At 49.2% G+C, this 27,123-nt stretch overlaps 7 protein-coding genes across 7 annotated transcripts; 4 read left to right on the top strand and 3 right to left on the bottom strand.

Annotated features, from left to right (window-relative positions):
• Window positions 1–43: 43 nt before the first annotated feature.
• On the bottom strand, window positions 44–4,253 carry EDB91DRAFT_1328959 (uncharacterized protein). Its single transcript, XM_041325300.1, has 4 exons — window positions 3,679–4,253; window positions 3,578–3,628; window positions 1,176–3,529; window positions 44–1,124 (listed from the first exon to the last, which is right to left on the bottom strand). The coding sequence occupies exons 1-4, from the start codon at window positions 3,854–3,856 to the stop codon at window positions 129–131; spliced, it is 3,579 nt and encodes a 1,192-aa protein (XP_041177499.1). The 5' UTR covers window positions 3,857–4,253; the 3' UTR covers window positions 44–128.
• Window positions 4,254–4,997: 744 nt separating this feature from the next.
• Window positions 4,998–5,461, top strand: EDB91DRAFT_1081936 (uncharacterized protein; the record flags this gene model as incomplete). Its single annotated transcript, XM_041315436.1, has 4 exons — window positions 4,998–5,109; window positions 5,160–5,187; window positions 5,230–5,309; window positions 5,376–5,461. The coding sequence occupies 4 exons, from the start codon at window positions 4,998–5,000 to the stop codon at window positions 5,459–5,461; spliced, it is 306 nt and encodes a 101-aa protein (XP_041177498.1).
• Window positions 5,462–5,955: 494 nt separating this feature from the next.
• On the top strand, window positions 5,956–7,429 carry EDB91DRAFT_342854 (uncharacterized protein). Its single transcript, XM_041326942.1, has 12 exons — window positions 5,956–5,995; window positions 6,046–6,069; window positions 6,118–6,132; window positions 6,188–6,226; window positions 6,283–6,311; window positions 6,374–6,387; window positions 6,439–6,474; window positions 6,634–6,693; window positions 6,752–6,886; window positions 6,945–7,180; window positions 7,237–7,288; window positions 7,349–7,429. The coding sequence occupies exons 1-10, from the start codon at window positions 5,987–5,989 to the stop codon at window positions 7,178–7,180; spliced, it is 597 nt and encodes a 198-aa protein (XP_041177497.1). The 5' UTR covers window positions 5,956–5,986; the 3' UTR covers window positions 7,237–7,288; window positions 7,349–7,429.
• A 2,995-nt stretch (window positions 7,430–10,424) lies between these two features.
• Window positions 10,425–13,043, top strand: EDB91DRAFT_342644 (Alpha/Beta hydrolase protein). Its single transcript, XM_041326941.1, has 15 exons — window positions 10,425–10,784; window positions 10,840–11,017; window positions 11,081–11,158; window positions 11,209–11,312; window positions 11,364–11,417; window positions 11,476–11,513; window positions 11,574–11,628; window positions 11,687–11,814; window positions 11,868–11,899; window positions 11,958–12,141; window positions 12,195–12,384; window positions 12,439–12,497; window positions 12,544–12,602; window positions 12,652–12,879; window positions 12,935–13,043. Exons 1-15 carry the CDS (start codon window positions 10,580–10,582, stop codon window positions 12,969–12,971), a joined length of 1,629 nt encoding a protein of 542 aa, XP_041177496.1. The 5' UTR covers window positions 10,425–10,579; the 3' UTR covers window positions 12,972–13,043.
• A 233-nt stretch (window positions 13,044–13,276) lies between these two features.
• On the bottom strand, window positions 13,277–17,662 carry EDB91DRAFT_1202053 (uncharacterized protein). Its single transcript, XM_041320671.1, has 4 exons — window positions 17,080–17,662; window positions 16,979–17,029; window positions 14,550–16,930; window positions 13,277–14,500 (listed from the first exon to the last, which is right to left on the bottom strand). The coding sequence occupies exons 1-4, from the start codon at window positions 17,255–17,257 to the stop codon at window positions 13,511–13,513; spliced, it is 3,600 nt and encodes a 1,199-aa protein (XP_041177495.1). The 5' UTR covers window positions 17,258–17,662; the 3' UTR covers window positions 13,277–13,510.
• Window positions 17,663–19,587: 1,925 nt separating this feature from the next.
• On the top strand, window positions 19,588–23,030 carry EDB91DRAFT_342521 (uncharacterized protein). The gene is made up of 8 exons (XM_041326940.1): window positions 19,588–20,008; window positions 20,073–20,228; window positions 20,280–20,387; window positions 20,446–20,580; window positions 20,640–20,802; window positions 20,861–21,057; window positions 21,104–21,248; window positions 21,302–23,030. The coding sequence occupies exons 1-8, from the start codon at window positions 19,820–19,822 to the stop codon at window positions 22,963–22,965; spliced, it is 2,757 nt and encodes a 918-aa protein (XP_041177494.1). The 5' UTR covers window positions 19,588–19,819; the 3' UTR covers window positions 22,966–23,030.
• Window positions 23,031–23,531: 501 nt separating this feature from the next.
• Window positions 23,532–26,509, bottom strand: EDB91DRAFT_1131875 (major facilitator superfamily domain-containing protein; the record flags this gene model as incomplete). Its single annotated transcript, XM_041318676.1, has 20 exons — window positions 26,247–26,509; window positions 25,954–26,142; window positions 25,847–25,904; window positions 25,736–25,791; window positions 25,661–25,675; window positions 25,589–25,608; window positions 25,472–25,532; window positions 25,367–25,423; window positions 25,255–25,308; window positions 25,137–25,199; window positions 25,021–25,082; window positions 24,973–24,976; window positions 24,633–24,733; window positions 24,432–24,539; window positions 24,330–24,380; window positions 24,222–24,274; window positions 24,040–24,174; window positions 23,884–23,989; window positions 23,732–23,832; window positions 23,532–23,682 (listed from the first exon to the last, which is right to left on the bottom strand). Coding segments are annotated over exons 2-20 (1,445 nt in total), but the record flags the coding sequence as incomplete, so codon positions are not given.
• Between the last annotated feature and the right edge of the window lie 614 nt (window positions 26,510–27,123).

Raw genomic sequence — 27,123 nt, 5'->3', positions numbered from 1 at the left:
ATACGCAACTCCAATAAAGTCACACACAGTCACGTCACAATAGTCACGTTGACAGCGTGCATAAATTCGGCAAAAATAGTCGACAAGATATTTACTCGTGAGTTCAACGTGAGTCGTGATGAACTCCCTCAGGAACCTACACAGCCCTTTTTGTGCTCTTTCCAGTCCTTGCGCTGACAACCCTCTGAACAATACTTCACAACCTTGCACCTGCTGCAGAGTAACAACGACCCAGCAGCACCTCCTGCCTTTCCACAAACAGCGCAACCACCACGCATCACTGGTGCTGGCGCAGGCCCAGGCGTCGGTGGAGTCCCCATCCCAGTAGCACCACCTTCCAGATTACCAACCTTTTCCAAGTACGAAAGTGCGAACAGAGGACTAATCGCTGCCCTCGTCAAACAGGGCGCAAGCGACTGAAGCATCGGGAATTTCTTTACAAACGCCTCTGTTCCCACCCCGGCACCGCAAGAACAAATAGGACTCTCGTCTGGCTCCAAAGTGAGAGGGATGGTGCCTTGGACGCGATACTCGCAGTTGGGTTTGTGCTCCCAGGTACGGCACCGCTCCGTCGCAGCCACGAGGAGGTGCGCCCATGCCTTCCTCTCTTCAACACCCATCCCAACAGACTGCATGTTTGCAGGCGTCAAATGCGTAAAAGCCTTGCTGAAAGCCTCGAACTTCTCAGCCGTGGGAGAAGACGGCATCACCCAAGCATCAGCGACCATGGTGTGCGAGCCGACGTCCAAGCGGAGGTCCGTAATATAGAACATAACAAAGATTTCGCTTTCTTCTGTCGCCTGCATAGCATACCCTAGAGGGGGTTTGCCCATCGAGAGCCCGCTTGCGCGTCCGAAGATGAGATGAAGTGTACGCTTGATATCTAGTAGCGTGGACCCTGTTGCCAATCCCTGGGGGATGCTTCTTTCACGCTCAGACATCATGAGGGAGACGTGAGGGTTGACCCAGTGAAGAGCCTTCTCGTTGGCGATGCTGAAAGGCACGCATTGATCGAGGTTGACGCGGTGCATGTTCCAGAGAACAAGATCGCCTCCCTGTGGAATAACAGGGAACATATCCATCATGTCGGTTCCTCCAAGAGCGAGTTTCAGAGGCAAGACAACCTGCGCCGAGTTAGAAATGAGTATTTGGAGATATATAGAGAGAAGACGTACTTCGATGTATAGCGATTTTCGTGCAATCCGGAGCTTGACTTTCTTGGCATCAATAGGAAGCGGGTAAGGGAATTTCAAAGAGTGGTCTCCAAGAGCGATGGCGATTGAATGCATAGAAATTTGATTTACGGTGGGAGTAGCGCCAGTTGTCAGGGAAGCTTTCATCTCCGGTTCAACGATATCCACACGAGTGGTGAACGTCAGAGGTTTCTGGCATTCTCTATCTAACGTGACGAATGTGCATGCACCAGACGTCTTCTTGGAACGACCGTTGATCTGCATATTCTTGTCCTCGGGACTCTCGGGACCAGCATCAGGGCGCTGTCTGAGAACGTGCACGAAATGCTCGTCTCCGAAGTCCGCGCGGAATAAGGACATGTCGAACCCCAGCTTCATGACGAGTGGGGCAGTCGATGGGGTGGAGAGAACAGCTAGTGAAACCCTTAAATGAGGCTCGTTCATCAACAACGCAACGGACGGCAACCAGAACCACACCACGAGAGGGGAAGTTCCATAGCGTCCAGTTACGTCCTCCTCGATGGCTGCAGTTTTGTCACCGCCCTTGCCTTTGATCTTAACGGCACCGAAAACTGCGTTGATAGAGAACGTATTTGAGGTCATTGTCCCCGCCACGTGACACTGCAACACAGGTGTTCCAGCCCCGTCAAGAACAGGTAAGAGCGGCTGGAGGTGATCCCGAGGAACGACGAGGACGACACAGACTGTTTGCGGGAGGGTCTTCCAACCGCGAAAGACGACAGGCCTTTCGACGCGATGCATTTCCTGCGCCTTTTGTAGAGACATCCAATCCATAGTGAAAACACCGCGAAGGTGCAGCTGGCAGCAGAGTTCTTGGTAAAAGTTCATCCCGGTGAGAAGGTTCCTGTCATTTTGAATCTTGTCAAGAAGTATGTTCATGGTGGGGTCCCACGCTGTAATCACCCTCCTCTTGATGACACCCAAGACCTCCGCGAACGAACGACGATGGTAATGTATGATCCCAGAGAGTTGGACTAGCGCGGGCGATTGTGTGAGCATGGCCATCTTTCGTCCCATGTTCTCATGAGAAAACATGCCGAGATAAATATTGAACAGAACGCCCGCAAGCTGCTCCGGAGTGATGTCGATGGGGCGGTCAAGGTCAGTCACGAGTTTCTCAGCCCCGCCGATCATCTTCCAGGCGAGGCGCTCGTGATTCTGGGGCGCATGCTGTTGCGACGTCCGCACGATCATCTCATGCATGTTCGACCGGTTCGTGAACTGCGATACGAAGGAAGCGGGAATGAGGCCGAGAAGCAGACCAAGAGTCGCGATATCTCCACAGAGTTGTTGTGACAATGTGTCTTCTGGGCTGGCCCCAGCGAGACCTTCTGTGTACAATGTAGCGGATGGAGTTCGCTGGAGAATGGGAGAAGCAGAAGCGAGGATGTTCAACAATCCGACATGATCAAGAAGGTTGGAGGTATCAATGACATTGAATGCGGTCGGTGCGGATGACTGTGCACAAGTTCCATAAGCGTTAGGATCAAGCGTGATGCGAGTGTGCTTCCAAGGCGCAACAGGGAATGGTGTCAACGTGGATTTCGTGGTGTGGTAGTAGCCAAGGGCTTGACAGAAACTGAGGGCATCACCCACAAAGCAACGAATGATGAGCGGGCTCGGAGAAGATGGATGACTACGCAAGACTTTGGAAACTGAAGTGCACCACCTGGAAAACTGCGCCTTGCACACATTTACCACGTCTTTCAGAGTAAGGTCCTCTGGAGAGCTTCCAACCGCTGGCGCAAAGGCCTCTGCCAAGTGGAAACAAGCGAGAGGATCCGTTCCGTAGTGGACCGCAAATTTGTCACCAGCCATGGAGTATGCTAAGGTTGGATTTGGGTGTGACACCTCCGAGGGTCTCTTGCGGATGGCGGAGCATACGCCTGTCTCCCAGTAAATGTTGTAGTGATCTGCCGCCATGTTGATCGCATACATCGATAATGGCCCAGCTGCCCGACTTGCTGTAAACACGCTCATAGACTGAACCCTGCAAGCCTTGATATCGGCAGCATATGCAGATTGAAATGCTTTTGCCTGGGTGGGGGAAAAAGTCGTTGTCTTGATGTAGAGCTGCCAAAGGCGCCGCAACTCGGCGAGAGTATCTCCAGTGCAGATACGGAGGAAGTGTCCATAAGGACCATTGTTCCAGCTGTCGAGACTGCTAGATAGCTCGACCAACTTCTTGCATTGTGATATGAGCAGGTCAAGGGAGTCTTTGTCGAGGAAAAAGTGGAAAAAGATGTTCCAAATTTGAGGCAATTTCTTCGCAACATCTTCATCAGCAAGTAGAGTGAATAGTATAACGTTACGAGCTATTTGATACCTTAGGAAGACGTATCAAATGTTGGGTTTGGGCTCACCGATTACTGCACCCTCGATGTCGCAGCAAGTGAAGTCCAGTTTTCGTGACCCTGAACACAGAACATTAGCACCATCAAAGATTCTTCGAGCATGCTTTTACCTTGCAAGCCAGCGCTGTTTGTGTATACGGTGTAAAGAATATGCCTCGGGTCGCCGCACCCAAGAAGCAGCGCGTCTGCTTTTTCAGTTGGACAAAGATCCTGGGTGAGGCAAACTGCAGATGTATTGCCAATAGGGTAGAAGAACACTTTCCCTCTCCATATGACAGGGTGAGCCATGATCTTGGGGTGGATTTCAAAGATCGTGCAGTCAAACGAGCAGGTCAAGATTCAGAAAGGACAGCAACAACTTGAACAAGTCGACTGAGCGCTCTGCCACTAGAAGGTCCGTTAGCCTCATGGTAGGCTCGGTGCTAATCTAGCTCGCGAAACATGGTCCTAGGCCTGGTTAATTAATTGATTCCTGACAAAGGATGGTGCACGAGGCTGCACGAGGATTGTGACTCCACGAACTAAGTCGGGCTTTCCTTCACTGGAACCACCGACATGTTGGTTCATGAACCTAGAACAGATGGCAACCTGCACCAAAATTTCCAGTCAGCATGAGAGTAGCAGTGAAAAACTTTACTGAAAATTTGAGTTTTGCTACACCGTCACGACGCCAACCTGACTGGTTACGTACATAAGTTTATTACTTGGGCCTGTAGCTTAAATTGCCGAGTATAACAAGCGTTGGAACGTTGGCGCGCTGTGCGTTGTTCGACCTTCTCAAAATCTCTCATGCGATGGTCCCAAGCACTGCGCCTCGGTGACCATAGCACACAAGTACGTTCAATTCAGCAGTGGCCATTGTGGCACGAAAGGTTGCAGAGACTCGTCACACTGCTCGTCACTTAGTAACTTCGGGCATTGAGCTGTTCATATATAACTATCGACCCGAAAAACTAACCAGCACTTTTGAGGAGGTATCTCGTCGGTATTTAACAGAAGCAAGTGCCGGTCTACAGAGATTCACGTTTTTGATCCCCAGTTTGCTGGCCACAAAGGTTGAAGACGAACTTTGGATGGGTTGTTGGAAATTGTAAGTTGCATGTGCGCTTGACCTACATTCGAGATGGAGAATTCAAACAACGCGCGCGCTGTGGTGACATGTGTTTCATGACTTTGACGGTGGATCCACCGAACTACTGTGTGGTGTTTGTGCCCTGCCCGTAACATCACAAATTGTGATGAAGATCTTGTAGTGAGTTCTTTGCCTTGCCCTTCTAGAATCTCGCACACTCATGATGTTGTAGCAAAAATAGACCGGAAGTTCGGCCAGAAGATCACTGAAAAACAACGACCATCAATATTTTCCGAGACGAGCCCATGTGCAATTGGAAGAACAAAGAAGTCGGATTTCCTGTGTGGGTGTACAGCCATGTCTGAATCGTTTTTCCTGTGGCTTCTCAATATTATTGCTGCTGCGCCAGATCAATCACAGATTATCAATCAAAAGTATCTAATGGTGCAAATTGATATCATCAACTGTGGTGCGATTCTGCGTGTCTTCCATCAGAGTCGCGTCCTTATGACATTATAGCCCGATCACCGAGGCAAGAAGTGACGAGGTGCGTATGAGCGACAGATACCGAAGATTTTTGGGATGACAGCGGCGCATTGGAAGAGGGTTGGACGTTGAGGAATGTTCTTGGAGGTGTTGCAGACGGGTGTTGCACCTGGGGTGAGGGAGGTGAGTTATCTGTTTGCTGCATGAGGAACTCTTCTGTCTTTCAGTTCTGACTTTTCATGCCGACAGGTTGTGGCCCTGGTAGTAGACCTTACCTAGTACTACTCCTCAGCCCGCCGGGCCGGCGAGGCGGAGAGAATGCCGGTGATTATTAAAATGACGGGCTTTTTCGACGATAACATCGCACCTAGGCATGCGATGAATTTCACAGATGGAACTCCTGAACTGGTGCAATTTTAGCAAGAAAGAATGATATCGACATCACGAACTACAACTTTTCGAACTCTTCCGGTGTTCAAACATGCCACGCGTGTGATCCACAGCCAAATACTACTTTGATTCGATCGGGGACTCCCGCTTTCTACTTGATTTTGCATGACAACACTCACCTCGGTCAATCAAGGCAGGAACGGATATCATCACCGTAGTACTGATAAAAGCACTGAATGGTGGTATATCTAGCACGAATCCCATCGTTTCACGTCCACGAAGTTCGCCACTCGCTCACACTCATCCGTCGAATATGGTTCTAGTCTCAAATGATCCCAGTTGGTGGCTAATCATCAATTCCAATCGTTTTTACAGCTATATCGCAGGTTCGTGGAGAGCCAGTTGGATAATGTTGGTGATGTCTAATCTTGACTGCGGTTTTGCAGTTGTCTCCTTTGTTGCAGTGATATATGATTGGGGTGAGCGAATTGGTATTGTATCATCATTGCTATCCTTATGGTACCTCCAGCACTGGCATTCGGACGAGAGGAAGGTTGACACCACCACTGGAGCAGACACCTCACTGATAATGGTTTTATAGGTTGAGCTGGTCTGGGTGAGCAGCGCCCATATCAGAAGAACAACAGGTTGAGACAATTGATTCATTTCAGAGGCAACGGTGGTCCCTCATGACTGTTCTATACCTCAGTGCACGTAACTTATGTTATCAGCGCAGTTGGCAGATGCTGACTTCGAAATATCGTAGGTGCGCTATGCTGGGATACTATATACTGTGTATGTTTGCAAGGCTAGCGAGCTTGAGTTGACACTGCTGATAAGCCACCTCTCTCAATCAGCATCTACATGCTGGGTATATCTTCTCAATACACTGCAATTGTTTGTGCTGACCAGTAGCACACAGGAAGTCTTCCGTCAGTCTCGCTGACAGATGTAGTGAGTTTTCTGCACCAATGCCTGCCATTCACGTCCAAACGACTGCACTCCTATGTAGGGGTGAGTGAGGCTTTCTGTGTTAGTTCATTATATTGACCTCAGCAGCTGTGAGTGTGTTCGGGGTGTTTGATTCTCCGATGCTCATCTCTAACTGGGTTTTCAGGCAATAATCTGTTCTTCGCCCTAAATTGGATGAATGCGGCGGTCACTGTCATGTTGGGCGGTGAGTTACTCGGCTGCAATACCTCCGTGATATTGACTTGACTGAAACATCATGTAAGTCATCATAGCCACTCGGTTATATGCCATGTATCTACGCTCGAGAAAGATGCTTATCTTTCTCATTGTAATCCTTCTGTCTCTCACAATCGCCTGCGGAACGATCACCGCAACAGGAATCAACCGTACTTCAGGGGGTAAGCTTAAATTATGGACGAACGATTTAGTACATCAGGCTCATCGGATGAATACCAGAGGAGTCCATCCTCTCTGGCACCTATCAGTGCACCTATGACTATCAGGGAGACGCCCGACTTCTGATGCCCATAACTTGGATACTCCGCATTGTATGGGAGGTCCTCGCACTGTGTCTTGCAGTCTGGATTACTGTAAAAAACATTCGTAAACAGCTGCAACGACCGACGGCGCCAATCATCGAGGAATTATTCAGGATTTTAATGAGAACTCACGCGGTTTACTTTGCAAGGTGAGTTGGTCGTTAGACTGCGGCTATCTTCCTCCGCTGAAGTTGCGCACTGGGCGCCAGTTTTGCAGCTGGTTCTTGCATCGCTCTCGTTTTTTATTTTCCAACGATCTCGGTATGCCGATCTCTCACTGATATTTGCGTAGACCTACTGTTCATCATCATACTTCTATAGGACTCAAATTTCATGGGTTACAATGGTGTTCTCAACATCTTCTCGGTCCTGCAGATGTTTATGCTGGGGCCACGCCTCATCCTTAACATTCGAGAATATCACGCTAAGCTTGTAACCGCCGAAGCCGAAGCCGACACAGGAACTGGCGTGACTTCAAGTGATTTCAGGAGTACACATGTGTCAAATTGGCGGTGATGTGTAGCACTGGGAACGCTCAAAATGATCGACACTTGTCGACTACTCTGCAGGAAGCACGAGAATGTTGTTCGTAGTTTCTATACTGGCCACCCACACTTGCACCGAGGTCAGCACATATGTACTACAATATATACCTACTTCTAGTACTGATTCCATGTTACGATGCGAATGTGGTGTAATCCCATACTTGCTAGAACCCCTTCGTTATCGATCACTTGCAGATGACCGTGGCTTCGCCACTCGATGTCTGTAAGTTGGAGACAAATACGGGAGCCAGCTGCGTCCCATATCTGTCTCCTCGTGTTGCCAACTTGCGAATTGGAATTCTTGAGTTCACGTGACGGCATCAGCCACTGAAAATGTCTTTCAGTAAGTTAGCTAACGCACGCCGTCTATGATAACTAAGCCTCTTCGAATGAAATCGCTTCCAGTACTCGGAGCTGTAAGTAGGCGAGCTTAGACTCGATACTGCACAACCAGAACGTCATCTTCGACATGATGAACACATATTTTCCGGCCAGAATACCCATGTCGCTGCGAGTGGAAGTCGCGTGTGTGGATGCGGGTAATGAGATGCCCCGGCGCGGGTTCCGTCATTCTACTAATCTGCGATGCAGAAATTTCATCCCTCATCATCGTATCGATCACGGAGTCGGGGATTGGCTACCGTCTGTCCCATGTTCCGTCCGCGGGTGACACCCAGGTGGGTACTCGAGTAACCTTTACCCATATCACACCCTACGCGAGCGCCGCTACGATGTGGGAAGTATAGGTGCCGTGCACGCGTCTCTGCAGCAGCAAGCCCACAAACCCTCTGGACAAGTCCACCTCAACCGAGCTCAGCGCTATCAACCTCTAGTAACATGTCGCAGCTCATTCCAAGCACTACACCCCATCGACGGTTTAAAGATCGTACATATACCATATGGGATGTATCAGTTTTCCCTAATAGACGACGTATGGTCACGGGCTCAGCTGACAAGATGGTTCGTCTGTGGGACTTGAAGACAGGTGAAGTGTTGGAGAAGATGGAGGGGCGTTGCAGTGAGGTGCAGACATTGGTGATATCACAAGATGGGCAATTTATAGCAAGTGCTGATGTGAGCGGAGAGCTCATCGCCTGGCACGGAGAAACTGGGGACCCTCTCCAACGCATCAAAGCCCATTCCCGTCATAGCTAGTCGTTGAACTTTTCTCCCAATAGTACAGTGCTGGCCAGTGGTTCAGCAGACGCGACGACAAAATTGTGGTGCACAGAAACCTGGCATATCCAATGTTTACTCGTAGTGATTGGGGAGTCCACTGTGTTCGGTATTCGCCGTCTGGCGAACTTCTTGCGATTGGAACAACTGACATTATCGCAATTTATAATACACGCACGAGGGAACGCGTTGCAAAGTTCAAGGGTCACACCCACTAGAACTTGTCGCTCGCGTGGATGCCCGATGGTACACACCTTCTCTCCGGGGGTGATGAATTTGATCCGACCATACGGGAGTGGGATGCATCCACTTGGAAGCAGGTCGATAACCCCTAGATGGGCCACACTCACAGGATCTGGGCCATTTTTATTCATCCCTCGGGGACTCATGTTGTTTCCGCATGTGAAGATAAACATGTCCGTATGTGGCGGCTCTCAGATCGACGAACCATCGGGATCTTCCAGCACTCTTCCACGACATTATGTGCCACTTTCTGCATGGACGGCAAGGATATCTTCAGCGGAGGTTATGGAAACAAGATCTCGGAATGGGAAGTACCCAAGGGCGTAAATTCAGAGGCATGTTTTCATTCTTGATTCTGATAACACAGTTTGAGCCTGCTTGATGTCACAGATCCTCGCCGTAGACGATGCAGAAAGCTTGGGAGACTGGTCCGAGCCGAAGTCTCCATTAGACTACTCGTCCGGCGGTTCTCCTGTGGAACATGAGCTGGGTGATTCGGACTCACTCACGAGCATTGTGATTGATGGTTCGCCTTGGGCAGCAGCGCGGTGGAGAATACAAGAGGATTGCATCCGAAAACGACATCACCGCACAGGTGAACGACGGGGCTTCTGTTCACAGCATGATGGCCAGAGTCAGGACTCTAGAAATACTGTAGCTGTATGTTTTTTTAAAGACTGGGGATCCCTGAGCAATTTTAGTTTGTACCTCGACGACATATATGCACATGCAGACGCTTGCTCTATATGCAGACATTGTCATTACCATAGCACTAGTAGTGTACCTTCTGTCCTACTAGTTCACCATTGACGCCCTTTCATCTTCTCCCATAACCCCGCATTACAAGGTCGGCGTATACCGAATAACCACCGATCAGTGATTGGATCAAACTTAAAGCTGCTTAGGCCGCGTAGGTGGAGATCTTGATGTTGAACTCTCCCTTGTAATCACTGCTCGCTACTACCGCTGCCTACTAATCACTTATGCATAATATGGAAAAGGATGTGGTTTCAGAATCGAACCACTGTCGAACCGCTGAGTACTACTACTCTGGGGGACGGTACCAGGTACGTCACGGTTATTACGCATTAATTAAAACATGAGTGTAACACAACTTTTCTAGCGTCGCAGCTATTGCAGCACCGACCGCAGCACCTATCGTAGCACCCCCATATATGGAAAGAAAAACGCTGCTGCGGTGTGCTGCGGCGTGCATTGACGACTCTCGGTCACTGACCATGATCATGTGTGCTTCAACCCCAGTCATCCTCTTCTAATACTGTGCTACAACTAGCTATGGTGAGAAATATGGTTTTCTCAGTTTCTATTTCGAATTTTCAGTGCGGGGGACTGACAAGATGATGACAGTCACATATATAATCACTATTACTAGCCAATTTAATCATGACCTGTACCAGTTCGTGCTACACCGCACTCGCACGTAATCGTTCTGAGACCATATTCTCAAATGCGGCTAGTGTCATCTCCGGGTCAGACCCGCTTGCGTTTGCTCTCGTAGGGCTTATAATGACATGCGCAGACCGCGATATTTCAACACCCTGGTCGAAGCTGACTCTCACTGCGACATATGAGATTGAAAATGTCGATGAGAGCTAATCTGTTGGCCTTGTCACAGGCTTTACTTGCACTAGAAGCATTATCTTCTCCATTGACTCAGACCACCCCGTCTGCACCCATCATCGACTTAGGTTATGCTCAGTACCAGGGGTCAGTAGATACAGCGACAAACATCACCAGCTTTCTTGGAATACGCTACGCGGCTCCTCCAGTTGGTACGTTCAGCTTCGTGTGTCGTATACAATCTCAGTTTACTCATTAAGCACATAGGTGACTTCAGATGGGCAGCTCCCCAGCCTCCATCGACCATCTCTGGGGTTCAACAAGCTACCACGCAACCAAATGAATGTTATCAAGCACCCCCAAGCAATTCTTCGACAAATCCCTATGAAAGCATCACTATAAAGAAAAGGGATGTTAGTGAGTCGGAAGATTGTTTATTCTTAAAGTAAGCCCTGCCATGGAACGATGGATGATGTCGACATTTACGATTGGTGGTTGCATCCGGTAGTGTATACACTCCCGGAAGTGAAGTGGTGGCCACCCCGTCGGGAGGACTCCCAGTTGTCGTATGGATTCACGGAGGAGGGTAAGTAGCATATGCAATGTTCCTCTGTCGATGAGTCAATTTTGGTACAGGTATATTTCAGGAGCTGCGAATTTATACAATGGCGCAGACTTAGTCATGGAATCAAATCACGGTGTCATCATCGTCGTGCTCCAGTACCGCCTCGGTTTATTCGGTATGTCCTCACTACTTATTTGGGTTGTCAAATGTATACGCTGCCTACTAGGTTTCCTTCCTGGAGAATCGGTCAAAGAAGGGGGTGCACTCAATGCTGGACTACGTACGTGATTATTGTGATCTTTCAGTCCTTCAGATTCGGTTGAACTTGATATTCTAAGTTGACCAAAATTATGCGTTCCAGTGGGTCCAGGCCTACGTAAGCAGACATTTCTACTTGAGTGTTGTACCTCAATTAATAGGAAACTTATCTGTCCAGATAAGTAGCTTCGGAGGCGACCCCACGAATGTGACGATTTGGGGAGAGTCTGCTGGTGAGCTGCTTTAGGCCCTCTTCGTCATCATTAGCCTTGTTAACTCTCGTCGTTTCAGGTGCCGGTTCCGTGCTACAGCATCTTGTTGCTCATGGAGGAAACACGCAGCCTCCCCTCTTCAGAGGTGCCATGACGAGTTCCACAGCTTTGCCATCACAATACAACTATGACGACCGAATTCCCGAGGTGAATTTTATCTATGAGGTCAATGTCTGTTGCGTCTTGAATGCCACTGCCAGATGCTGTATAGTCAGGTCATCGATGGAACAAAGTGAGACCTTCCAAAGGTTATATGTGGCCATCCCCGAGCTAATACCCTCGACTTACAGCTGTAGCTCAAGTTCGGATACCCTCTCTTGTTTGCGCGCTGCAGACGTCAATACGCTGGAAACATTGAACTATAACATCAACCTCAACAGCTTCCTTGGCACGGTCCCATTCGCCCCTGTCGTAGATGGCACTTTCATTGTGGAGAGACCTACCGTGACGATTAGCAAGGGTCACTTGAATGGCGTATGATCTATGGATTCTATCTCATCAGCAAAACTCAGACCCTTTTCCCTTAGAACTACCTTCTTGCCGTAACCAATTCTCATGAGGGAAACCTCTTCGTGAACCAATCGATGACAATGGATCTCGCAGATTATCTCAAAACGGTTTTCCCGAACTTCGGTTCGGCTCAGGCTGCAGGAGCAGTGATGCTGTACCAGAACCAGGGAAGCAACGTAGACCAGGCAAATCTCGCGACAGGCGAATGTACGTGTCCTTCAAGAAATTCATTACTGTCCCTGATTTCACGAGTCGATACAGCAACATTCGTTTGCCCTACATATTATCTCCTCGAAGCATTTGGAGAGCAAGCTTGGAAGGTAAGTTCGAGGCAAGTATTAATTTATATATGCTCAACAAAAGCAGGGCGAGTTTGCAATTCCACCTGGCCTGCACGCATATGATGTTCCATATTACTTCACTTCGTAAGTTGATGCGATGAGTCAACCTCTACTCTGATGCATACTGCTCCAGGCTTGGTCCTACATACAACAATTCCCAGTTTATCACTGCTTTCTCGAACTCATTCATGGCTATGGCCATGTACAAGACTCCTGACGACAGATACACCCCAGAAGACATCACACCTTCCTGGAATTCTTGGCGACATGGTTTCACAGAGATGATGTTCAACGAGACATCCGCGGGAGCTCCTGACGTGTACACTTTCAAGACTGACATGGCCGTGCTCGAGCGTTGCGCGTGAGTAATGTACCATATTTGCGATGAGCCAAGGTGCTGAGCTAGATGCATGTAGCTACTGGCGAAATGTGTCGACGTATACGGCGCAGTGAATGCGCTGGTCACAAAGGGTTCTGGACGTGGGATCACTTTGCGGCGAGGCTTGGCGCTAATAAAAGATCTGTTTGTTTCATGTGGATTGGCGGCGGACAGTACTTCATACCAAGGACTATATGACTCTTTCCTCCTGTAATTTATTAAAGCCCATAGTTAAGGGTTTTGTTGCATCCAATCCTCCGCCCACCGGCAGATTTACCGGTCAAGAGTACATATGTCAATGTTGCAACAAGATTGCTGTTTACGGTTCATTAAGAGAACGTAGCCCGATGCATCACGTCAATGGAAGTAGTAATTCGACCCTAAAATTACAAGTAGTACAAGTCTACATTTATCTACACATGAAGAGCTCAGCACAAAACAGAATAGACACAAAGGCACTCATGACATATCAGTGGGGATGGGCAATGTAACTTCGTACCAACTTGTATAGCAAGAGAAATGTGAGTATCAGGTAAAGAGGGAAATGCCTGTGCTTGAATTCGGCAAAAAAAAAACACAATTGAAGATCTACTTGGGGATGAACGTCGGTTCCTCAGGAAGATGGTACTACACAGAACTTCTTGTGCCCTTTCCAGTCCTTGCGCTGACAATCCTTTGAACAATATCGCACACACTTGCATCGGCTGCAGACCAGCAACGACCCAGAAGCATATCCTTCCTTTCCACAAGCAGCACAAGCAGCACGCATCGTCGGTGCCAGCGCAGCCTTCGATAGTGTCATCGTGGCAGCACCACCGTCTGTATTACCGACTTTTTCCAAGTACGAAAGCGCGAACAGCGGACTAATTGCTATCCTCGTCAAACAGGGCGCAAGCGATCGAAGCATCGGGTATTTCTTCACAAACGCCTCTGTCCCCACCCCGACCCCGCAAGAACAAATAGGACTCTTGTTTGGCTCCAAAGTGAGAGGGATGGCGGCTTGGACGCGATACTCGCAGGTGGGATTGTGCTCCCAAGTACGGCACCGCTCCGTCGCGGCCACGAGGAGGTGCATCCATGCCTTCATCTCCTCAACACACATCTCAATCGTCATTATATCGTCAGGCGTCAGATGCATGCAGGCCTTGCGGAAAGCCTCGAACTTCTCAATCCTGGGGGAATTCGACATCACCCAAGCATCAGCGACTATGGCGTGCGAGCCGACGTCCAAGCGGAGGTCTGTGATGTAGAACATAACAAAACCGCTTCCTTCTGTCGCCTGCATGATATAGCATATAGGGGACTTGCCCTGCGCGAGCCCGCTCGCGCTCCCAAAGATGGAACATATTGTACGCTTGATATCTAGCAGCGTGGACCCCGTCGTGAATAGATTGGGGACTCTTCTCTCACGCTCAGACATCATGAGGGTAACGTGAGGGTGGATCCAGTCGAGAGCCTTCGGACTGGCAATGCTGAAAGGTACACATTGATCGAGGTTGACGCGGGGCATGTTCCAAAGAGCAAGATCGCCTCCCTGCGGAATGACAGGGAACATGTCCATCATGTCAACTCCTCCAAGTGCGAGTTTCAGAGGCATTATAACCTGCAGCAAGTGAGAAACGAGTACTCGGAGATCGAGAGAAAAATCATACTTCGATGTACGACGATTTTCGTGCAATGCGGAACTGGGCTTTCTTGGCATCAATAGGGAGCGGGAAAGGGAATTTCAAAGAGTGGTCTCCAAGAACGAGGGCGATTGAATGCATAGAAACTTGATTCACGGTGGGATTAGCGCCGCTTGTCAGGGAAGCTTTCATCTCCGGTTCGACGATATCCACACGAGTGGTGAACGTCAGAGGTTTCTGGCATTCTTTATCTAACGTGACCAATGTACATGCGCCAGTCGTCTTCATGGAACAATCGTCGATCTGCACATTCTTCTCCTCGGGACTCTCTGGACCAGTATCAGGGCGCTGTCTGAGAACATGCACGAATTGTTCGTCTCCCAAGTCCGCACGGAATAAGGAAAGGTCAAACCCCAGCTTCGGGACGAGCATGCAAGTCGCTGGAACGGAGAGCACAGATAATACAATCCTTAAACGAGGCTCGTTCATCAGCGCAATGGACGGTAGCCAGAACCACACCACGAGAGGAGAAAGTCCATGGCGTCCAGTGGCGTCCTCCACCATGGCTGCAGTTTTTCCATCGCCCTTGCCGCTGATCATAACGGTGCCAAAAACTGTGTTGATGGAAGAGAATATATTTGCAGTTACTACCCCTCCCACGTAGCATTGCAACACAGGTTCTCCGGCCCCGTCAAGATCAGGTAAGAGCGGCTGAAGACGGTCCCGAGGAATGACGAGGACGACACAGACAGTTTGCGGGAGGGTCTTCCAATCGCGAAAAACAAAGGGCCGTTCGACGCGATGCATCTCCTGCACCATTTGTAGAGACATCCAATCCACAGTGAAAACACCGCTAAGGTGCAGCTGACAGCAGAGGTCTTGGTAAAAGTTCTTCCCGGTCGTAAGGGTTATGTCATCTTGAATCATGCCGAGAAGCGTGTTCATGGCCGAGTTCCATTCTGTGATCACCCTCCTCTTGACGACGGATAAAATCTCCGCGAAAGAACGATGATGATAATGTACGACCCCAGGGAGTTGGTAATGTACGATCCCGGAGTGCCGGATTGGCGCGGACAACTGCTTCTTCAACATGGCCGTCTGTCGCGCCAAGTTCTGATGAGAAAATATGCCGAGGTAAATATGGAACAGAGCGCCTGCAAGCTGCACAGGGGCGATATCGATGGGGCGGTCAAGATCAGTCACGAATTTCTCAGCCCCACCAATCACCTTCCAGGCGAGGCGTTCGTGATTCTGAGTTGTCTGCTGTTGTATCGCTTGCATGATCATCTCATGCATATTCGACCGGTTTGTGAACTGCGATACGAAGGAAGCGGGAATGAGGCCGAGGAGCAGACCAAGAGTCGCAATATCTCCACAGAGTTGTTGCGGCAACGTATCTTCTGGGTTGGCCCCAGCAAGACGTTCCGTATACAATGTAGTGGATGGAGTTCGCTGAAGAATGGGAGAAGTAATAGCGAGGATATTCAACCCTCCGACGTGGTCAAGAAGGTTAGAAGTATCAATGACATTGAATATGGTCGGCGCGGGAGACTGCGCACGAGGCCCGTAAGCGTCAGGATCAAGCGTGATGCACCTGTATTTCCAAGGTGCAACAGCGAACGGTGTGGATGTCGAGTTTGTGATGCGGCAGTAGCCAAGGACTGGGCACAAGCTGAGGGCGTCGCCCACAAAGCAACGAATGATGAGCGGGCTCGGAGAAGATGGCTGACTACGCAAGACTTTGGAAACTGAAGTGCACCACCTGGAAAACTGTGTCTTGCACACATTTACTACGTCTTTCAGAGTAAGGTCCTCTGGAGAGCTTCCAACCGCTGGCGCAAAGGCCTCTGCCAAGTGGAAACAAGCGAGAGGATCCGTTCCGTAGTGGACCGCAAATTTGTCACCAGCCATGGAGTATGCTAAGGTTGGATTTGGGTGTGATACTTCCGAGGGTCTCTCACGGATGGCAGAGCATACACCTGTCTCCCAGTAAATGTTGTAGTGGTCTGCCGCCATTTCGATCGCATACAGCGACAATGGCCCAGCTGCCCGACTTGCTGCAGACACGATATTAGACTGAACCCTGCAAGCCTTGATATCGGCAGCATATGCAGATTGAAATGCTTTTGCCTGGGTAGGAGAGAAAGTCGTTGTCTTGATGTAGAGCTGCCAAAGGCGCCGCAACTCGGCGAGAGTATCTCCAGTGCAGATACGGAGGAAGTGTCCATAAGGACCCTTGCTCCAGCTGTCGAGACTGCTAGACAGCTCGACCAACTTCTTGCATTGTGATATGAGTAGGTCAAGGGAGTCTTTGTCGAGGAAAAAGTGGAAAAATATGTTCCAAATTTGAGGCAATTTCTCCGCAACATCTTCATCGGCAAGGAGAGTGAATAGTATAACGTTACGAGCTGTTTGATACCTTAGGAAGACGTATCAAATGTTGGGTTTGGGCTCACCGATTACTGCACCCTCGATGTCGCAGCAAGTGAAGTCCAGTTTTCGTGACCCTGAACACAGAACATTAGCACCATCAAAGATTCTTCGAGCATGCTTTTACCTTGCAAGCCAGCGCTGTTTGTATATACGGTGTAAAGAATATGCCTCGGGTCACCGCACCCAAGAAGCAGCGCGTCTGCTTTTTCGGTTGGACAAAGATCTTGTGTGAGGCAAACTGCAGATGTATTGCCGATAGGGTAGAAGAACACTTTTCCTCTCCATATGACAGGGTGAGCCATGATCTTGGGGTGGATTTCGAGCTGACAGCAATGAAGATGGTGTAGTCAAACGAGCAGGTCAGGAAGAATAAGGGTACAAGGTTGAACGCCCTGAACAAGTTGTCTGAGCGCTCTGTAGAAGGACCCAGATCCTCATGGTGGTCCTAATCTGGCCCTAAGCTTGCGGTGCAACTTGGAGGCATGGTCCCAGTGGTTGATTATTCACGACAAACGGCAGTGCTGCTTGGCACAAAGAATCCATGAGGAACCTTCTCTAGATGCGTGCAGTGCTGGCTACTGCTAGTGGTTGAACCGATCGAATGACGGAGTTGTGCACGAAAAACTGACAGCTGCAAGGAAATCTCGTCTGCAGCTGCGTTCGGTATTCGGTCGTCTTTAGCAACCGACGTCAACTTATTACATAAAGTAGGTACTTCCCATTCATTTCCCGCTTATTCGCTATGTTTTTGTAGTGCCAACGCTCAAGTCTCTCATTCAAAGGCATGTTTTCATCATTAACTCTGATAATGCAATTTAAGGGTGTATCCTATTACCGCAGATCCTCGCTATCTACAAGGCCGCCCGCAATGCATGCATCGAATCCAGCGAGCAAAAGCAGCAGATCCAATTGGCCCTTGCAATCACTGCTAGCTACCAACCGCCCTGTCATTCTACCACTGCCAGGTTATGGGTTGGTGCCTAGAGGGATGAAATGCACTGCTTCTTCCACCTGTAACGGTCGAGGTGTGCTTGCTGGAAGGATTACGGGTGTCCAGAAGTGCGTGTACCGTACCTTCACAGCGTCAACCCACATGCGATAAGTTATTGTCTCATCAGTACTCCATTCCTTATAAAAGCTGCAGAATGCTCTCCATTGTCATAAGCATCTTCATCAACGGTGCGCCTCAATTCCAACGCATCTCCAAAACTTCTAAAACGCGTCACCTTGCAACACACCTCCAGGCAAGCAGTACTTGAATGAGTAAGAGCAAACTCACATGATGAACGCACTAGAGTAGTGATCCATTGGCATCGGGTAATGATAATTATCAATTCGATTGTATTTTTACTGATGCGTTATTTCATGTCGATTTCACTGAGAATTGAGGCGTGCACTCCCCGGGTGAAATGTCAAGTCAGCATGTCCTATGTGAACGTCCGCGCCTTTCTCACACTAAAATCTTTCCTGTGTAGACTGAGGGATGCAAATTCTACTTGCCATTTGGCCGTCCGACAACTCTTGCGTTTGACCCTGCTTTGACCCCAAGCTGATGTTCCCATCTTGATGCTGTGCTACTTACAGTTTTACAGACGCCACCTCCTAGAATGCGTGGTCCCTGAAGCACTGGGATCGTATGCCTTCCGAAGAGCTTAAACTGACGCTTGCGTTTATGCAGAAGCAGAAGGAGTTATGCCAGTGTGATACGTCGAGGAAGACACTCGTGATAATGGTGTATTATTCTTGCTGCTCTGCCCTGGGCGTCTATGAACACGAGGCAGGTTGGGTCAGTAGTAGTCTTAAAATGACAGTACACGTGGCTCTGCAGCAGAGTCCCTCCGCCCAAGACCGCCTCGACCGTGCTCAAATATCATCAACTTCCGGTGCAATGTCGCAGCTCATCCCAAGCACCACACCCCTTCGAGTTTTTAGAGATCATACAGCTGTCATATGGGATGTAGCAGTTTTCCCTGATACACGACGAATGGTCACAGCCTCGTTTGACAAGACGCTTGGTCTGTGGGACTTGAAGACAGGTGCAGTGTTGAAGAAGATGGAGGGGCATCGCAGGGAGGTGCGGGCGTTGGCGGTATCACGCCGAGATGGGCAAATCATAGCAAGCGCTGATGTGGGCGGAGAGATCATCGCCTGGCACGGAGAAACTGGGGAGCCTCTCACCCAACCCATTAAAGCACATTCCGGTGGTATCTCGGCGTTGGACTTTTCTCCCGATGGTACCGTACTCGCCACTTGTTCACATGACGCAACGACGAAACTGTGGTGCACAAACACCTGGCGGATGCAAGGAGATCCAATCCAGTTTACTCGTAGTGATTGGGGAATCTTCTGCGTTCGATATTCGCCGTCTGGTGAACTTCTTGCGGTTTCGACAGACCTCATTATCGAAATTTATAATTCAGGCACCAGGGAATGTGTTGCACACTTCAAGGGTCATACACAATGGAACTACTCACTCGCGTGGACGCCCGATGGCACACGCCTTCTCTCAGTGGGCAATGAAAAGGATCCGACTATACGAGAGTGGGATACATCCACTTGGAAGCAGGTCGGTAATCCCTGGACCGGTCATGCTAGCAATATCCACAATATTGCAGTTCATCCTGCGGGTACCTACGTCGCTTCCGTATCCGCAGACCGCACTGTTCGTCTCTGGCGGTTCTCAGATCGACGAACCATCGCGATCTTCCAACACCCACTCGCGGCGGCATGCGTTACGTTTTCCATGGACGGCAAGCACATCTTCAGTGGAGCTGATGATAACATGATCTCCGAGTGGGAAGTACCCAAGGGCGTAGATGCATGTTTCCATCCTCGACTCTGATAACACAATTTGAGCATGCTTAATGTCACAGATCCTCGCTGTTGATGCGACCGCCCGCGATGCATGCATTACGGGGGACTTGTCCATTGCTGAAGAATTATTCACACAAGAAATCAACGCCGATGCAAACAACTACATCTCGTATGCCAACCGTTCGTTTGTTATGGCACGAAAACATGACTGGGACCACGCGCTTGATGATGCAAACAGGGTGGGATAAACTGACCCATCATCGCACTCTCACGAAACGCTAACTTTAATTGTGACATACTTAGTCCGTGACCATTCAGCCCTCCTTGACAGGTCATATCTCCAAGGGCATCGCCCTATGCGGAAAAGGGCAGGTCTGGGACGCGACGATGGCATTTGATCTCGCGTTCATGTTTACGAACGAAGATCCGAAGATTATACATTTCCTTCTCTTGATTAAGGTACGTTCAATCGTTCTTACATGGTACTCTATGCTTCATTACGGCTGTCAGGCTATTGCTTTTTTCGATGCGGATAAACATGAGGAGGCAATTCTGCGCGTCCGGAAGCTAGCTTCCACGTGTCCGAATAATGATACTCTTGCATGCCACGTCGTGGAGGTGAGTATTTAACCGAGCCCTTGTATTTACACTGATTTTTCTGATTTTTGCACACCAGGCATATCTATGTATTCAGCTCGGAATCAACGCCGCGGACCATAATGAAGCTGCCGATCACTTTACTGCCGCTGTCAACGCCTGCGCTTTCTCGTCTACATTACCCATCGATTCTATATACGAGAACCTGGTGATGGTACGTTGATATGATGCATCCGAACATGCTTTTCATGCCAAACTGCGTGTCTTATGCAGCTCTTCGGATGGGACTTGCAGTCATTATGGAAAAATGCACACCAGAAACGATGTGATGCACTTTATCAGGCAGATAGACTTGGAGACGCCCTAGAATCATATCGATATATGATGAATATGAGCGACGAAAATACAAAGGCCAGCTGCCTTGACTGGTCCAATGGCAAGTTTGGAGTCGGTAACGTTCTGATAGCCGCAATGCTCACCCACATTTCACTCAGCTTTCAAGAACGAATGCAGCGCACTCTATCTTGCTAGCGGAGATGCTGCCGTCGCTGAAAGCGATTTCGACAGGGCCATTAGCTCATATTCCGTGGCAATCGACCTGAATTCCGCAAGCGAGATCATCTTTGCAAACCGCAGCAAGGCTAGGTCAAAAAAAATGCTATGGGAGGATGCTCTTCTTGATGCGCAAAAGGTACAATGACATCTCCTGTTGTGTTGCCAATGTTTACAACACATAGGTCATTGAACTCAACCCTTCATCTCACGTTGGATACGAGGTGAAGCATGCAGCGCTTCATGGCGCACAACGATATGATGAAGCTATCGAGGCCTTCGAAATGATGATCTCGAAATTGCACAGTGCTACTGACAGGCAGATACGAAGTGAGCCCTACCCTAAGTAACACATGCACCACTATTCTCAACTTTTTCCTCAGAGCTGCGCGAGGAGTATCTCAGTCGATCCGATGCAGAATGTGCTATTCGAAAGGTCATCGATGTTCAACTTGACACGGCCCCGCATCGTCTACTCAGCACCACTTTCGGGCTCTTATGCAATAGAGAAGAGCAGATAAGCGCCTTCCAGACGAGCACAGATTACAAAGAACTTCTGTTATCGATTATGAACCACCCTCGCCTCCGAACGGAGCACATCACAGAGGAGGTGGTGAAGTTCTTCCAGTGCGTCATGCTATCGCATAGGTGGGAAGGGACCGAACCGTTGCTGCACGACATCAAGGACAAGGACGTATATGAGTTGCAGGCAGCTGGCAATATCGTGAAGTTGCAGTCATTCTGCGAAATTGCTCTTAAGGCGGGGTATCACTGGGCGTGGGTTGATTCGTGTTGCATCGACCAGACGAACAATGTCGAGCTCCAAACATCAATTGACTCCATGTTTTCCTGGTATCACCATTCAGCGCTCACGGCCGTCTACCTGTCAGATGTTCCGCCTTCATCCACGTCTGGCGCACTGGCGAAGAGCGCTTGGAACACCCGAGGATGGACCGTCCCGGAGTTCCTAGCTCCTAAAGTCATTCGTTTCTACCAACAGGATTGGACTTTGTATCTCAATGACGAGTCCCCCAACCACAAGAAGTCTGTCAAGATCATGGATGAGTTGGAGGATGCGACGGGCATAGATGCACGCGTCCTCGTCGCGTTTCAACCGGGGATGAGAAACACCCGAGAGAAACTTCAATGGGCGTCCACGCGCGCCACCACTAGGCCGGAAGACATTGCATACTCATTGTTTGGGATCTTCGGCGTCCGACTTCCTATCCATTATGGCGAGAATAAGCAAAATGCGCTTGGGCGACTCCTGCAGGAGATTGTGGCTCGGTCGGGTGACATTACTGCCCTCGACTGGGTCGGACAACCATCCATGTTCAATAGTTGTCTTCCCGCAGACATTTCTTCATATGCAGCTCCACCGTGCGCCCTCCCATCTTTGTCTGAAGACGAAATGCAGACAGAGATCTCTTTGCTGCACAATACCGTGGCCGCCGAGTTGGCTTCAAATCTTTATGACGAGCTTGAAAATATGAGCGCTCCTCGTTTCGCGAACTGCAGACTGCATCTGCCTTGTATCGCATTCCGTGTCACGGAACTCAGACGGACGCGTAGCCCTGCCTACGAGACTCGTTTTACGTATGGAGTCAAGGCAGATGGGCTTCGCAACCTCTTGATTACCACAGAAGAGAAGCTGATCCAGTTCTCGCATGCAAGGCCCGCTCGACAGACATTCTTCCTTGCCCGTCCATGGGACCGCCGCCTCCTCGGGCAACCTGACTTCGAAGAGCTGCCTTCCATTGCAGATGACGCGGAAAGCTTGGGAGATTGGTCCGAGTCGGAGTTTCCATTGGACGACTCGCCAGGCGGTTCTCCTGTGGAACATGAACTGGGTGATTCGGACTCTCATTCACGAGCATTGCGATTGATGGTTCGCCTTGGGCAGCCGTTTGGCGCATTTTTGCTGGCGCAGCAGCGCGGTGGAGAATACAAAAGGATTGCATCGGATCATGATATCATTGCACAGGTGAACGACGTGGCCTCTGTTCACAGCATGATGGCCAGAGTCAGGACTCTAGAAATATTGTAGCTATATGTATCCTCCCCGGAGACCACAGATCTCTGAGCAGTTTCCGTTTGTACGTGAGAGATCAACTATTCATTTTATCACACACTAGTACATCTCTGTCTGAGTCTGTCGTACACTATTGATGTACTTTCATCTTCCCCGCATTCGCTTGACACCCTCGCCATCACGACCCTCCCCCCTTTCGTGATGGCCTACGAGCAGCAGTGCACAACTAAATATGGGATTCAATGACTGTAGGTATCCTTCTCCTCGCTCAGAACGGTATGAGGAAAATGGCAATCGGGTATAAGTAATTACATACACTGTTGTAATTTTGTTTGTCACCACCTCGTCGCCGATTTGAGTTTGTACGTTTGCTCGAATGGCCCGGTGCGCAGAGAACCGCGACCACGTGAAATACACTGAAATACACCCGGTTGTCTGGATTCAACCTGAAAGCGCTAGTCCAATTTCAAGCTCTTGCAGTCGACTTCGATTTCTAAATCAGGTGGAGTACAAGGTCCAAGTTACGGGAGTCCACTTCTATCATAGCAGATCTGTCGTACGTGAAAGATCAAGTCAGATACCTGAAGCCCTTCCTTCTTTTCATAGCCTCTTCGAATGAAATTCCTTCCAATCTAGCAGCCTCCTCAATACGTTCGCGTCCAGGGCCTTCCATTATTTGCTTCTCATCCATATCCATTTTCTTATTCTCCTTGATTAATATCCACCGCATTACTATCGATACTTGAGTACATCAAAATGGTCAAGTTGTGATTTTACTCACGCAAGCCCAGGAATGTGGAAAAAACGAGACTGCACAATGCTATAATCATGGATTGATGGTACTCAGGACCCCATGCGGCATTCCAGACGTATGAGCCCATCCTGTTAAGACATGTAAGCAACCCGATGTTTCACTGAACATAGAGACCTCACATGTTACCGAGGTTTCCAAACCCATTGACAAGTCCCATAGCTACAGAGCGTTTTGCTGGAGGACGAGGAATGGCGTTTGAAACCCAGGTCAATGTCAAGGCAAATCCTTTCGGAAACGTGTTAACCCCTGCGTTCAGCTTTCCAACAAGCACTTACCACAATACCCAGTGGTCATGAGGAACAAGGAAAAATATCGCCCGCCCGTAGCCATGGTGCATAGCGAGACGATGTATCCGATGATGACCACCCACCACCAGCTAGCGATGTGGAAGAAACGCTCCCCAGTCCTATCTATTCATTCTGTCAAAATGACTGTGTTGCATTCGAATCATATTTACCTGCATGCCATGCGTTGAGTACGCAACAGGCTGACGCCAATACCCATGGAGGACTAGTGATCAAATGACGGTGAGCCACAATTGTGAATGTAACAATAGCACGCTTACGCCGCCATCAAAAATGTAATTGTATTGTTGAAACCAAGCGTAGCAGTCAAGCTATCCCGCTTGATGTTAGCGCAATTTATTCAAGAGTATCTGCATACTTACGTGGGGAAGAAGTTGATGTAACTCAGGCCCAGAAGTTGCGAGCAGCTCATGAACATGAAAATGATGGTCTTTGGATCCTTGATAGCCAGCACCAAGCCATCGTAAATGCTGTAACACAAGAGCGATGTGCCAATTAACGAGAGTGATATGGGTCAGTGCCTTGTTAGTGATGGGAAAGGACGGAACTCGAGTTGGACATACGTGAGGTCATCGGCATCCTTATCGGCCTCTCCTGCATCTTCGGCGAGACGAACTTGAGCCAAGCGGCGCTCTGCTGCGTTAAGCCATCGAGTGTTATGAGGCTGTGTGATGTGATGTCAGATCTTCCGAAATTCGTTCTAAAAATGGACTGCTTACAAAATCTGGAAGAAGCCACCTGGATGGAACCGCAGCTGTCAACTTTGAGTAAGAATAGAAGCACGGAGATGCGCACATGGTCAAGAAGCCAAAGGTCATGGTAATAGCTCCCTACGCCGCCGATCAGATCACAAGATCCAGGAGTGAAGTAATATATACCTCTATGAAGAACAACCTGCGACACGACACTGCGGTCAGGGCACTGCTCTTGAGAATAGAGATTTTATCCTACCATCTCCAGGCTGAAAGTCCCAGTTTGCCTTGCATATTTGCAAGAATTCCAGCTGCAATTAACTAATATGAATAGTTAGCAGGTGCTGTAGTCCACCGTGACGATAGAAAGCTCACACTTCCGAATGCATTCGAGATTAGAAGCCCAACATAGAACCAGGCCGACCTCACGGCAAGCTCCTGCATGTGTTACATGAGTGGCCATTTATTTTGTTTCTAGAAACCGGATGCTCACCTTGCTGGTATACCACCGCGAGAGTAGATACATGACTCCAGGATAAAATGCAGCCTGAGGAAAGTCATACTTGTTGAACTCCCACGTGTTTATAAAAAAAGGACAAATTTACCTCGGGAAGACCAATGAATACACGACAAGCCATGATGCCCGCAAAGTTCGTTGTGGCCTGTGCGGCGGTTAGTAAGCACAAGTCGCGACTTCCAACAAGGCTTACCCCAGTTAAAGCACTTGTAAGACCCCATCCAACAACGCAGGCCCCGATATAAAGTGATGGTCTGAGTCACGTCTCCTTAGTATTGACTAGAGCAAAATGTTTGCAATCACAACAAACCGTGAAATATAACTCAAAATCTGTAGACAGTGCGTCAGTCTTTCATCCATTAACAACAGCACGTTAACAAACCATATTCGAGGGTATCTAGTCGCACATATGATTTTATGAGTGAGATTGCATAATTTGTTCAGAAGTTTTCCTCACTTGTGCCGGGCAATACGTTACATAGAGAATAGCCAGAATAGTTTCATACTGAACGGCTATTTGATCGAGTAAGCATGAATAGTACGGCCGTCAACTGTCAACTTCACTCACTTGACAAACCGAGGTCTGCCTCTAAACCCTGCAGCCGTGCAGCAGTAATGGCGACACGCTACGCATACACGTGAGCACACTGAAATCATAGACGAATGGTTGCATACGTCGATGTAGTTCAAGAGGTATATGATCACAGCAGTGGGCATCAGCCGGCGATCTAATTTGCGCACCAGTGCCCGCTCTCCCGCTTTTCTGGCGTCCAATGTCAACAGCATGGAGTCATCAGCGTTATTCGACACCACAGCCACATTTTCTGTGAAGGATTCTGATTTCTTCTCCTCGTCGATGGACATGTGGGGCAAGCAAGAGCAGTGAAATGCTAAGCTCAACTTAGCACACTGATTCAAGCATCCCAACGGATGGCTTTTATACCAAAGTCACTGGAGGCGTTATCGCGTGAACTTAGTGAGCCCGGGCATGTTGCTCCAAAAGCAGATCCGGAAGGCAACCAGAATACAGAGGGTTATTAATTATGGCGAATGGTGGCAGCATTTGACCAATTCCGTGGCCCGGTGTCAGCTTCTATTGACATGAACAAAGATTGATCACCGACATTGTGTCTATTTATACCATAGTGGGGAGCGGACCGACTGACATGACGTACAGTTTGGAGAGGGTCGATTCGTCTTGGAAATATCTGCAGTCATGTCGCTTTGAAGACTAATGGAATGGCATTCGTGGTGCAAATCGTCAGTTCAATCGTCGCCTGCATGACGATATGATGGCCCATGTTCATTCATTTCAAGGTGGAAAGCACTCACGTTTCCCCACACGGAGGCAGGAACACCTCGGATCGACCGGCGAAAGCATTCTTTCCGAAAGCCGCTTCGAGGTGCTTACCGGAGAATCTCCCCAAGGGTCGTGTGATCGAGTGAGGAGGTATGTTGGGTCAATGTACTTCATGTGAGAAGATTGGATGACACATAGCCTGTGTTTCGCATAATTTTATGCATGCCACGTCTACAGGGATTTCACTGTTACAGTATGCCAGAAATGACAATGTGCGCCCCGCCGGCTGGGTCACTTACAGTACGTGGACCTGAGTTTCAATACGTGCCTGCCCTTGCGGGGTTGACACCTCAAGACCTTTATGTGAACGGACGATCAGACTCCTAGTAGGTCAGGAGGGTAATTCACCTGGACAGGTGCTGCGTCCCGGCGGACGACGAACTGGGTCCCTCAGATGTTGGCACCACAAGTTGCTTGAACCAAAAGACCAATCGCGTCATGGGGCCTCTCATGTGGGTTCATCGATTGATAAACAACAGATAGTA

This window comes from Suillus paluster (assembly GCF_016628075.1).
Source record: "Suillus paluster strain FC165 chromosome Unknown EDB91scaffold_24, whole genome shotgun sequence".
Taxonomy (NCBI): domain Eukaryota; kingdom Fungi; phylum Basidiomycota; class Agaricomycetes; order Boletales; family Suillaceae; genus Suillus; species Suillus paluster.
Note: the sequence above shows the minus strand (reverse complement) of the source record. Positions and strands in the feature narration are given on the sequence as shown.